The sequence below is a fragment of the Rhinichthys klamathensis genome, unplaced genomic scaffold (genome assembly GCF_029890125.1).
Source record: "Rhinichthys klamathensis goyatoka isolate OS25496 unplaced genomic scaffold, OSU_Roscu_1.1 h1tg000123l_1, whole genome shotgun sequence".
NCBI lineage: Eukaryota > Metazoa > Chordata > Actinopteri > Cypriniformes > Leuciscidae > Rhinichthys > Rhinichthys klamathensis.
In genome coordinates, this window is record NW_026606660.1 from 9,130,360 (window position 1) to 9,143,678 (window position 13,319).

General features: G+C 39.3%; 2 protein-coding genes across 3 annotated transcripts; one reads left to right on the forward strand and one right to left on the reverse strand.

Annotated features, from left to right (window-relative positions):
- Window positions 1-471: 471 nt before the first annotated feature.
- On the reverse strand, window positions 472-10,258 carry jmjd7 (jumonji domain containing 7). The gene is made up of 8 exons (XM_056256128.1): window positions 10,018-10,258; window positions 9,144-9,297; window positions 8,793-9,046; window positions 8,615-8,671; window positions 7,900-7,995; window positions 7,705-7,781; window positions 7,402-7,561; window positions 472-839 (listed from the first exon to the last, which is right to left on the reverse strand). The coding sequence occupies exons 1-8, from the start codon at window positions 10,064-10,066 to the stop codon at window positions 751-753; spliced, it is 936 nt and encodes a 311-aa protein (XP_056112103.1). The 5' UTR covers window positions 10,067-10,258; the 3' UTR covers window positions 472-750.
- Window positions 10,259-10,563: 305 nt separating this feature from the next.
- tbpl2 (TATA box binding protein like 2) lies at window positions 10,564-13,142 on the forward strand. 2 transcript variants are annotated; one of them, XM_056256129.1, is made up of 7 exons: window positions 10,564-10,627; window positions 10,996-11,360; window positions 11,653-11,740; window positions 11,987-12,078; window positions 12,222-12,392; window positions 12,511-12,605; window positions 12,705-13,142. In XM_056256129.1, the coding sequence occupies exons 1-7, from the start codon at window positions 10,583-10,585 to the stop codon at window positions 12,779-12,781; spliced, it is 933 nt and encodes a 310-aa protein (XP_056112104.1). In that variant the 5' UTR covers window positions 10,564-10,582; the 3' UTR covers window positions 12,782-13,142. The 2 variants fall into 2 exon arrangements, with proteins under 2 accessions (XP_056112104.1, XP_056112105.1); XM_056256130.1 differs by having other exon boundaries at window positions 12,225-12,392.
- Window positions 13,143-13,319: the final 177 nt, after the last annotated feature.

Genomic DNA, 13,319 nt, shown 5'->3' on the forward strand with positions numbered 1-13,319 from the left:
GCACTGGCAGTCTTGTAGTAAAATAGATTTATTAAGACTCATTTGGTATGCAACAAATGCTCTCATTTGTTATCTCATAAAAAGTGCTATGGCTTTTAAAGAGACTAAAAATGCATGAGATAAAAATGATAAATAACGTAAGCCCAAACAGACTTGATTTAGCTAGCTAGAGGGCTTCAGTGATGTAGCAGAAGTGAAAACAGTACAGTAGGACTGCATCGGTAACAAAAGCACTATGTGAGAGAATCAGCATGAATGCACTACATATGCATGAAGAACGGCAGAATTTAGGGTTGGCTTGCTCCCTGAACTAGAATGCATGGTTGTACGCTTGACCTGCTCCTCATGAATAATCATGCAAACCATCAGCTTTCAGCGCTATCTTTGTGGTGACTAGCTCTACTTTCATGTAATGTATGGCCAATTGATCAAGACGTAGTTTAGGATTACAGATGGACCCATAGTTTCTAAGAAACTTGTGACTTTGTCTTACCTTTTGCTCCAAACCGAAGTCAAGTGTTTCTATTCTCAGTGTTTATACAGCCTATCATCTGAAATCTCTTTCTCAGAGAAGTCAAACAAATAAAACTGTATTTATTACATGGTAAACTGCATTGTTTATTGTAATATTTATTCCATATCACTAAAAAAAGTCATTGAATCTTCACATGTAAAGCCACCAGTTGTTGATAATCAAATATATTAACCAAATCTTCACCTTTGAACAGGATATATTATGTGATAACAGTCTCATAGTGATCCCACAGCGTTTGTCAGGGACTCCACCAGCTGGAAGTAATTGTACTTGATATCAAATTCCATGTCATACCAGAAATTCACTGCCAAGACAAAAAGAACATGTTAAACATCATAATTAATCATGATTATTTACATTATTGACCATAAAAGCACAGAACAGAATATGCAGGTAGGTATGCACCAAAATTTTGGCTTTTGGAGGGCCAAAATCAGTGACCGAAAAAGACATTTAATCAGTGCTTCTCCGATGGCATGTGTCGACTGTATACATGCATCTATTTTATACACACAACGTGGATAAGCTACAACAATTAAACATTTCAGATGTGTGGACACTAGCTCTGGATTGACAATACTAATTTCTCAATTTAAATGATATGGTTTCTTAAATCTAAAATCTTTTAGTCTGTGCAGTTCCCTTTCAAAGTGGAACTTCGACACGGCATCAGGCGGGCGGAAACAAGAGTTTTCGGCAGTGTGTTCCTCTGTGTAGACGTTTCCTTACACCTGTGGACTAGGGTTGGGCATCGTTTGAATTTTAACGATTCCGATTCTTATCGATTCTAATTTCGATTCCAATAAGGTAAAAAAAAAAGTATATAATTCACATTTATTCTAAGTCTTATTGCAAAACATTTCATTGTAGCTGAATACAATGAACAAAAATCAACAGGCTAAAAACATACACAAGGAACTTTAGCCTATGTTGTAAAAATACCATAGCAAAAACAACTAGCCTAACTAATTTAAATATCAAGCATTATTAGACAAGTAAACACTCAGTAATTAAAAAAGAATAAAATAAACTAATTAAAAGCAATCACACAAATAAACAAAGATACGATTGATAGATTGTTTTAAGATTTTCAGGTATAAAAACTATAATCAAATGTTAAATAACACTGCACTTTGTAAATAAAATAAACATTACAAATATAGTTACAAAAGATATTCAGTCAAGAATAGCAAGTGAATTTTCTTTTTGTCTTTTGTTGTTTGATTAACGTTTTTATAGAGACAGCAGCAGGAACATTAGGCTGCTGTCACTTTAGGAGCTGCACGGATCCAATATACTGTTATGCGTTTTCTTTGTCAACTGTTTAAGTTAACTAAAGACACAACCAACTGTGTTTAGAGAATATTTTGACATTTCTGTGTATTTGTCCATTCAAGTGCAAAAAGACAAGGAAGAGAACTCAGTTTAGTATTGTTCATTATTCAGTATGAGAGGCGGCTTTCTGTGTGCATGTTTTGTATTGGTGTGCAGCACAAAAAAACGAGTCTTCTTGCACTTGAATGGTTTAAAATTACTTTAAAATCACTTTTTCTGTGATGAGCCAGATGTGTTCACTGTGACAAGTTTGCGATAAGGAAACTCTGATTGTGATTGTCTAGTCAACCCTGCAGATGCTGAGGCAGTGCAGCGGCTACACTCATAAGAGTCGCATGTTGAGCTGGCCGAGGAATCGGGGAAGCATTGACTATTTCCTGATCTCCTCAGGAGAGTTCAAGCAATCTGCTTGATTTAGTGCATTCTGTTGATTCTTTTGATCAGCCATAAAGCATTTTTCTGGCATCATCCGGTTCTGAATTACTGGATGTGGTTGGAGGACCGTGCAATGGTGTCTCTATTGAGTCCAGTCCTCCCACCAGCCCCACATACGGGGAATTGCTGGATGTATTGGCCCGTGCAATGCACAGGATGAGTTTCGCCTGGTCGCATGAGAAACGGGAAGTTGCTCGTAGTCATTTAGCGCATATGTCTTTCCCTGTGAACCTACCACTTCTCCCTGATCTTCACACTGATGTGAAGTCATGGAAGAAACCATACCCGGCTTGCGTTTTTCCCTTCCAACATTTGAGTTCTTAAAATGTGGAGGGATTGGGTGAGCACGGGTATGTGAAGATGCCCCCTGTGGAGGACCCACTAGTGGGTTATCTCTGAGGATGAGGCATATTCATTCAAGGCTCCAGCTTTGCCTTTGAAGCCGTGGCAAACCCCCTCATGGCTCGGAGGCAAGGCGTATGCCAGGCTGGTGGTGCTCTGCACACCATGGTGGTGTTGGAAGCATACCTGGCCGACCTGCTTAAGGACTTGGACCAGGGACATGGTGTGTCTCCTAAGGCAGTAGCGGAAATGTGCCATATCAAAGACCAGGCTCTCTGGGCCATCAAGCAGACTGTTGCGGCCATTGGCCGTTCTATGGTGGCCATGGTGGTGATGGAGAGACACCAATGGTTAAATTTCTTGGGGATTAAGGAGAAATACAAGTATTTCCTCCTGGATGCCCCAACCTCGTCTTCTGGTCTCTTTGGCACCTCTGTCGAGACGGTGGTGGGAGAGATTAAAGGAGATTTCAAGGAGATGTATCCCCTGTAAGGTTGAGTCCAGACCCTCTGCCTCTTTTAAGCCTACTGACCCATTTCCGGGAGGTTCTTGGAGACAGGAGCAGAAGACTAGTGTGGCTGCTCGTGCCCCCCACCTTTGAATAGTAGGGGCAGAAGCGCCTCGCAGCTAAAAAGAGGAGGCAGGACCTAAGTGAGTTTATTACTAGGAAGCGCTCTGAGAGAACAGTTGATCACTAATTCAATGTTGTCCTCCCTACCCACAATTCATCTAAGGAGGATTTATTTGGGGTGCGTGAGACCCTTGGAGCACCGACACCAGGCTCAGTCATTAACTAATGATGAAGTGTGCATTTCTAGTAAAAACCGACCCACAATAGGATAGGTCCATAGACAGTCCTTGGAGTTAGCACTACTGAAGCTAACTGATCAATGTATTGATCGCAGTTAGATTTAATTTGCCTTGATTATGTACAGGCTCAGTATGGTGAGTAGTTGTGGAAATCCTTATGGCCCTCACCTTTTAGTTGGGGGTTTTTGTTACCCGAAGATTGTTAGTCTCCTGCCAGTACGTGTAACACCTGTCACTAATAGAGACTGAGCAGTGAAATGGGATATGGCATCAATCCTACCATCTAAAGGTATTGTTTGATGCAAACATTCTTTTGGCCAATTAGTGGCATGTCTGGGGTCTTTGGCCTGGTAGAAGGGCAAATTACATAAATGGACAATAACTCCCTGTTGTCACCTGGGCTAAATCTGCTGCTCAGTCTCTGGGACAGCTGTTTATTGGGTTGAGCGCAGCCTCTCGGAGGATGCTTCCCTGCTAACAGAATGCTACTGTAATGTTAAAGGATTATTTATTCACATTCAAAGCATGAATTGAGTGGTACCTATCCCGCTCAATTACACCCCTACACTATACCCCTTTATAATAGGGTTCTAATGGGGTACATGTGCCTTAAAGGTTGTTTTAAGGGGTTGAAGACTAGAGCCCTATGTTCATCAGTCTCTCTCACCATTCCCTAAAAAAATATTGTGGGGTTAGCTCCCCTTGACAAGGATGCATAGGTATAGCTTTTTCCTACCCGATCCTATGGTTTCAACCTAGGTAATGAGAGCATGGGACAATAGTGAGTTGGTCCCTGCTTTAACATGACTCTTTGAAGGTGGTAGACTGTAATGCTGGTCTACAGAGACAGCATTTTGCAGGCTCCCTTTAAAGACTGCTCTAAGTTTCTATAGGATGGAGCAAGAAGGTTGGGATCAGAGGATCGTTTCCGCCTCTTTATCACTTCTCTAGAGAGAGTGTGTTGCTATCCTTGAATGATGGCGATTAATTAAAGTAGGGATGAGCTGTCCTCCCCTCTAACTTTTTGGGAGTTTTTAAGTAGGATTCAAGCTCCCCGGAGTCATCCTTGGGTAGGAGCCAAGGTGATAGTGTTTTTGGGCCTACTCAATACCCGGTTTTCATCCCTCTCTACGGCTAACGTACTGAATGGGCATCCCGGTTAGGAAGAGCAAGATGAATGGGACATAGGGATCTTATAAATTCCTGTGTCGTTTATCTTCCTTCCCATCTAAAAAATTCTGGGTCTTGAAGTAGGGGTATTGTTCTCTTTTGGACAGATGCTCTATGTGAGTCTAATCACTAGATATTGTGGATCTTAAGTACATTAATGTGGCTATAGGCAGAATATGAGCTGCTCTCCACCAATAACATATTTAAGTAGGGCCTAAGCTCTCCTGCAGCTCCTGTAGGGTCAAGGCCTGGACGATGAGAGTTACTGGACACCCTGTGTTCTGCCCTGCTTTCATCTCCCTCCCTTTGACATAAGAGTAGGGATTTAGGCTTTCCCCTCAAATAGCAGCAGTTCTATAGCCTTGCTTGTCCTTTGTAAAGACAAGTTGCCTGAATATCCACTTGGGTAGAGCAGGGTAATGGAAAACCATAGCTGCTTTTCCACTGTTGGGCCCAACCGTTCTCTTTGCTTAACCATTCAATTCCGTGCCGATTTGGCCCAGCCCAATGCGGATATGGTTTCATTTTCCACTGTGGGCTAATAATGGAGCTCTTTGAAATGGAATACAAATGTGTCAGCCATTGTCATGGTAACGCAAGAGTTTACAGATGATATAAGATAAATAGCGACCATGTTTTGGAGGATGGACAGATATTTATTAAAATGTTATTATTAAATTTGTGTTTACGTTGCTAAAATAGCACGTTTAGCAAGCTACAGAGAAGCTGGTAGCCAGGCAACAGACATGTGACAAATCCTGAGTTGCATTCTACCAGCACGGTTCCAGCCTGAATTCCAGTGAAGGTGATAAGGTTACTAAGGTTTCAATTCTTTGCAGGCTCCCTTTGACAAAAGCTGTTAAATTACCCAATAGGGATAGAGCAAGGTGGACGAGATTATAATGGATACTTATGATACTCCCAGTACTTGTCTACCTCCTTCCCCAGTTCATTGCTGGGCTTTGAAGTTGGGATATTGCTCCCCTTCGGATGGGGCTCTATTTACGATGTATCGCTAGTTATATCAGGGTTTGAGTAGAGTACCTTTTTTAAAACTAGACGGCATGTGCTGCTTTCCTTCATTGGGATTGGGGTCTTTAAGTAGGGCCTGAGCTTCCTTGGGGTCAGGAGTCTCGGAAATAACATTACTGGGCACAAGGTTAAAGAATTTTACTTTTGTTTTTCTCATTCCTTGGATTAGAGTGCTCCCTAGAGTAGCTTGGTGGCCTCCCTTCTTGTTAGGGAAGCACTTTAAAGTGCTGTGGTATTAGCATTCCAGATCAGATCTTCCTCAATGTGGACTCCCAGAAACCGCAAGTCTGAAACCCTCTCCACACAGTCCACGCTGATGAGTAAGGGGTGAATGGCTGTTTTATTCTTCCTGTAGTCAATGATTCGCTTTTTTCGTCTTGGTGGTTTTGAGGACCAAGTTATTGTCTATACACCACACAGACAGCCGCTCCACCTTGTCCCGATATGCAGACTCATCCCCCTTCGAGATGCATAACGGCGTGCAAACATGATGATTCTATTGCTGGAGTCTGCTGGGATGCAGTCGTGAATATAGAGGGTGTAGAGTAGGGTGCTCAGCACACATCCCTGAGGGGAGCCAGTCTGAGGGCTGAGGAGATATAGGGGCCTACTCTGACCCACTGGAAGCAATCTGACAAGAAGTCCTTTATCCAGAGGCAGATGGAGTGGGATAGTCCCAAGTCTGCCAACTTGGTCACCAGTCTGTGGGGTAGGATGGTATTAAATGCGGAGCTAAAGCCTAACATAGCTCTCTCCTGCTGCTCCAGAGTGGATCAGAGCATTGTGAATAGCTGTGGCTATGGCATCCTCTTAGATCTATTTGCTCTATATACAAACGTGTGTGTGTGTGTGTGTGTGTGTGTGTGTGTGTGTGTGTGTGTGTGTGTGTGTGTGTGTGTGTGTGTGTCGAATATGGGTGGAAGGCAGGAAATGATATGACTCTGGACTAGTTTCTCAAATGCAACTGAGCAATAATCATTTAGGCTGCTAACGGTAGGCTGTGGGACTAAAAATTAGGACTTCGGACAGGGTAGAATGGTGGACTGGGATAAAGACTGGTTGAAGATCTTAGCAAAGACCCCCGCCAGCTGATCCGCACAGTCCTTCAGAACCCGTACAGTGATGCCATCGGGTGCTGCAGCCTTCCTCTGATTCACAGCCCTCAGTGGGCGCCTGACCTCTTGCTCCTCCACAATGAAGGTGTGGCTACTGTGAGCTGGTGGATATAATGTGGTGAAGTCTGGACTTCTCTTGTCATCCAGTGCTTCCAGTTGGGATAGACCCTGATATGCCTGTACCCAGTGTCAAGATCATCTTTTCCTTTTTACTACTAGTTAAGGTACCAAATAAACATGAATGAACATCAGAAGGAATGTTGAAAGATACAGTACAACTTACTGAAATGAACCCTGTCTCAACTAATTGCTCAATCAGTCTTTCAATCAGCGGAAGATCATGTCAATAAAACAGATTGTACAAACTGGAGTAGAAACACTTATGTTATTAAAAAGTTGATATAAAACTGTCTCATGTTTAACTGTTTTAATGTTTTAGCTATTTGAGTGTTGATTATTGAATAAGTTTGTTTAATTAATTGATTATTCATTTATTCCTTATTTTCGGTTTTCGGCCAAATGCATCTTGAATTTTCAGTTTCGGACCAGAATTTTCATTTCGGTGCATCCCTGCAAGTTAGCAAGTTAATTATTGTTAGCAATCTTGTTGGAGGTCACATCACTAACCCGCTATGCAGCCGTGAGACTGTCGCACATGGTGGAACCACAGGGAGGGCAGGTACAACATCTCTCCAGCTTTCACAGTGCAGTGCAGAGGTTTAGCCAGCCTGTAGGAGGGATATCGCTCATAATCTGGGTTGAGGGGGTCTAGAGGGATCCAGGGAACCTGAACGAGACATGGAAATATATTGAAAAAAATATACATTTTTAGAAATGTTATCAAATGTATTTATAACATTCATAATTATAAAGTTAATAGAAAAATATAAAATTAAATTTTAATAGTTTAATTTTAATAAACTTTAACACTTTGCTTAAATCTTCCTCATCCACTATTTCAAAGATGCCATCTTCTTTCTGTCTGTACGTCGCTGACTGGTAGAGCTCTATGAGGAGGAAATAAAACAATGCCAATAGACAGAGCCATGAGGCTATTTCCTAAAGCATTTAATGTTAAGCTAAGCAAGCAAAATAAAAGATTAGGATAGAGAAACAACTCCTTACCATATGGTATGAAAGGTCTATCAGTCGGAGGAAGTAAAATAAATTCTTTCTGTCCAGAGATCACGCAGTATAGATTCTCATAATGATCTTTATGCACTACAGATACAACAAAACTGTGTTCACTCACAAAAATGGGTACATAAATAAGCAGTAAACCTTTTTGACTCCAAGGTTACTGTGCACAACAATATTCAAAGGCTCTCCTAGATTTATTTTTTAAAAATTCCAGAATTTTTAAGGTTCCTTCTCTTTTTAAACAAGGAGTTGCATGACTTTTCTGGTCATTTGTTATTTGCTGGATAAGGATTAAAAATAATAATGTTTAAAAATGTTTTTTACTCACAATTTATACACGATATATAATATTTTAATGCTTATTATTAAAATGCCTATGGCATTTTAAGATCTTATTAATTTACATAACTTTTCTAGGTCTAGAAAACACACTTTTAAAATTAGGCTAAAATTACTCGTCTAATTTTAAAAACAGGTGGAAATCTTGGTTCTTTAAAGGAAAAAAAAAAGTTGTCGAGGGGGTAAATTAAAATAAGATTAGTTTTTTGGCAAATTTTAATGCTTGTTTGTCTTATTTTAAACAATTTAAATTATTTCATCTTGAGGCCCCTTTAGAATGTTGCTGAGGCCTCCTGGTTGAGAACCACTGGTTTTAAGTTTACAATATTTTATGTTTATAAACAAATGAAGACAAACTTACTTGATGTGACAGCGCTTTCCTCCCCAAGCCAGAAATTTACAGCATCGGGCTTTTTTCCTGAAAAACAAAACAAAAAAACAATAACAATTTCAGAATCTACATTACACATTATTTTGCCATTCTCCAACCAACCAACCATTCTCCAGGTAGAAACAGAATGTAAAATGTGTGGACATACCAAGTGCTTCACTCATCCAGGGAATGTGATTCTTTACGTCTCCCGTCAGCTCCGGTAACTCCTCAGTCAGATTTGAGCATTGCTTCTGAACATAAAACACACCACTGCTCGTCACCTTCCCCTCTACGATATCCAGCAGAGAGGTGAAGGTCATCTGACGTTCCTCTGGCATCACAAAGCGATTCCCGTTTATGGCATCTGCGTATCCGTTTGGAGTGACGGCCACACTGATGACTTTGGAGCCCACTTTCTCTCTGCACAAATATGAAAAGAGTTGCATAGAAACATTTTCAGGGCATAGGATTTACACGTTAAAAGTCTCTGGCTGATCTGATCATCTGATTGGCTCACCTGAGATAAGTGGGGTTCCATTTAGACAAAGCTGGCCAATCACTGAAGGCGTTGCGAATGATGCAAGGCTTATTGGGTCCAATCCAGTCACGATAAAACTGAAGTGAAGAGAGGGGCCCATCGAGGTATGGCACTGCATCATTAAGATAAAGCTCTAAGGAAGAAAATACACCATATCACTGATATACAAGTCATTACAAGGCTTTCAACGGAAAAGTATTACTTATTGTAACATTTTTTTCATAACAATTAATCCCAATTATCCTGAAATTTATATATTGAGTGCTAGGGGGTCTGTGGAAAAGTAGTATTTTTAAAATAAATAAATAAGATTAAACTTAGTAAATAAATAAGTTGAGTAAAATAAATTAAATATGACTTAAATAAATAATACATTTATACATTTGATTAAAGTGTATTTTTTATTTTTAATAAAAAGTACAGTACATGAATACAATACATCTTAACCCATCTGCAACTTACAGAGAGTAAAAAACATAATGATGTAATGAAGGCTAATAGAAACTCAATTGTTTACACAATTATAATATAACATTTTCATAGTATAATTGGGTCTATCTATATACATAAAAATATAAATAGCTATCTTTTACATTTTTGGATGGGGGTCCTTCACATGCGAATCATCATATGTTGGGGGTCTGTGGCATCTAAAAGATTGATAAACCCTGTGTTAAAAGATATATTTTGGTGCAACAAATATGTGTATATATTCTTTAAATGGACACTGTGTAGATTTTCTATTGCATGTAAATTATCTGTCTATCTATCGGCATTTGATTATGGTTATATGTGGTTGGTTATATTATTTATTAAATATGTTCAGATGTCAATAGACAGCCAATGAACTCACCCCGAGCTTCTTTAGGAAAATCCCTCAAGCATTCTTTAACTGCATCCATAACCCTATCCACATGTTTCTATGGAACCAATACTGTTGGTTTTTCATATGCCTCCGTCAGCTTAATATACACATAATATACTTTCTATCCATGCATGCCAAAGTATCTATACACGAAAAACTATTCATCAGATTTAACCATTAATAGTTTGAAATGATTTGTGACAGCTCAAGCACACCTCACGTTTAACAGTTGTCTTCCGCTCATGCGCGTAAGTGACTGTTTACAGCGTTGTGTCTGTCTCCCTCTACTGTCCGGAGACTGCGTTGCTTACAAAATATTTGTATTTTCAAGTTGTTATTTTCTGTTAGCGCAAAAAGCCCCCAAAAAATGTAAGTTTGTTGTTTTGTTACAAAAATATTTTATTTGAGCTTACTATAAAAGAACTAACTCCTGAGTTTTGATGGCATGATTTGTCACGCCTCTGTGAGTAGCTCCACACTTGATGCCAATTAGATCACATCCACAGCTACAGAAACACTGGGAAACTTTACTTTATGGAAATCCGTAAGGAACATGGATGAGGAGGCATCCCTCGAAAATTACTTTGACCATACTCTTGTAAGTTGTTAAATGAAATGCTGAAATGCTTGCGTTAGGTGAGTATAATTTGTTAGCTGAAAACATAATCAATATTAGCGTGATGCACATCGTCCTATTACATAAATGAAGCAATTATAAATAAGAAAATGTATAATGAAACATATGAAAGAAATACAGTAATAAATACATGTGATATGTTACAGAAATGAATAAACAGACAAATTATATATTGCTTTGCTAGTCATACATTTAGATGATATTTTAATAAATGTAATTGACGTCATTTTTTTATTTGGAATGTTGGTCCTCCCTAACAATAAATGGTCTGTTAAACTTAATTGATTAAATAGACGCCATTAACTTTTTTTTGTTGTTGTTCTTCTAAGGGTTCATCTGATTACATCTTTGAGGGGGATCTGGGCCTACAGGGTCCTGCTCCTCAGCTCCAGGATTCCTCTTTCCTGTCCTCTTTAACCTCTCAGGAGAAAGATCTCACTGAGGACTTGGACCTGAGCTTCTTACCCGATGAACTGAGCACTCAAGATGAGCCACGACAGGCTGAGAATGACAGCAGGAATGAGGACAGTGGCGTTTACACCGACGGTCCACCGAGAGAGTCGACAGAGGCAGATACTGACACCAGTAATTTTGCCAAAAACACCTCACAGTTCAGTCTCCCAATGACTCCCATGACTCCTATGACCCCCATGACCCCAGTGACAGAGAGTTCAGGCATCATCCCACAATTACAGTAAGCCATTATATAGGGAAAATATGAAGAGTGTGTATCCAAGATTCTTTTTAACATCTTACGTATGCCATCATATAGGCCTAGAGCTTTTTCAAGCGTTGCAGAAAAGGCTGTAAAATATTGACTCCATAATTTCACCAAAACAAATGTCTGTAGTAAGTTAGTTACCTTTGCACATGTAAAGAGTGATTACTTTTAAACCACCCGCCACTGGATGCTAGATTTTAGTGAGAAATGCATCTGTTGACCAATGCCAGTCTATATTTCCAAACCAGTTTTTGATTATACACAGGAATATTGTGTCAACAGTGAATCTTGCTTGTCCTCTGGACCTCAAATCCATTGCACTTCAAGCTCGAAATGCTGAATACAACCCAAAGGTACTTTCCTACTGAAGCTTATTTGTACAACACTGTATAGATAGAACTGTATTAAATCAAAGACAAACATTATGTAGCTTTCAGTTCCTGTAAATTCTGTCATTGTTTACTCTGTTGACTTGTTATAAAGATTGGTAATATATATAAATATATATACAGTATATAATATACATAATCTTCATGTTTGGGTGAACAATTTCTGTTCCAGGTATTTTCACTATCATAACTCACAAATTTTTCTTATAGCGTTTTGCTGCAGTTATAATGAGGATCCGTGAACCAAGAACTACCGCTCTCATTTTCAGCTCTGGAAAAATGGTCTGCACTGGAGCCAAGAGGTATATATAATATATATATTCAAAACTCCTAACTATGATGTGTTAGGGTAGTACGGCTGTAAAACAGACAAACTTAGCTCAGAAATGGCCTTACATGTGTCTTTTACCCTATATTTCCCTTTTCCTTTGTTTATCTTTCCAAGCAGTGAGGAGCAATCTCGCCTTGCTGCACGGAAATATGCTCGGGTGGTACAGAAACTCGGTTTCCCTGCCAAATTCCTTGACTTCAAAATCCAAAACATGGTTGGAAGTTGTGATGTCTGCTTTCCTATACGCTTAGAAGGCCTGGTCCTCACTCACCAGCAGTTCAGCAGGTCTGGACTGGCATCTGTCTATCATAAATGAGTTTGATGGTTACTGGCCCACAATATTATATGACTTGACTACATCGTAACATCAGTCTTTAACCAGTCAACCATTTTACCCCTACAGCTATGAGCCGGAGTTGTTTCCTGGTTTGATATATCGCATGGTGAAGCCACGTATTGTGCTGCTGATATTTGTATCTGGGAAAGTTGTGCTCACAGGTAATTCTCTAGCATAATCTAACTTAGTGCATTCTTAAAAACATATTCGGCAGCCATGCATTGTAATAGTTTTGTAAATCTATGTTATTACGATTTCAGGTGCGAAAGAGCGGGCAGAGATCTATGAAGCCTTTGAAAATATTTACCCCATCCTGAAAGGGTTCAGGAAGCAGTAGAAGCACTGCACTTAATGTGAATATTTGTCTTTAATGGTGTGCTTCGTATGTGTTAGTGGTACTTTAAAGGTTTGAATGCAATAATTGAATCTAACTTTTGTTATTGCACTTTGTTTATTGTCTTTGTTTACTTTGTAATGTCTGCATTAGTGAGAGTTGCTGAGATAACAGAGCATCCTAAAAGTGTACTGTAAAGAGTAAATGTTTTGTTAAAATATTCAGCTTTGCCCTATGTGGACTCTCGAATGGAGACACAAAGTATCCTCTTCAGTTATGACTATGTTTTGTCCCTCTTGTACATGTTGAACTACTTCTTACTGATGCAGGTAAATAAATTTGAACACTTCTCTTTTGGATACTATTCATGTGTGTGATTATTAGTGTTTTTTGAAAGAGTTTCTAATGCTCACCAAGGCTGCTTTTATTTGATCAAAATACTTAAAAAAGAGTAATATTGTGAAATATTATTACAAATTTAAATAACTCTTTTCTATTTGAATATATAAAAAACAAAAAAAAAGGTGTTCCTGTGATGACA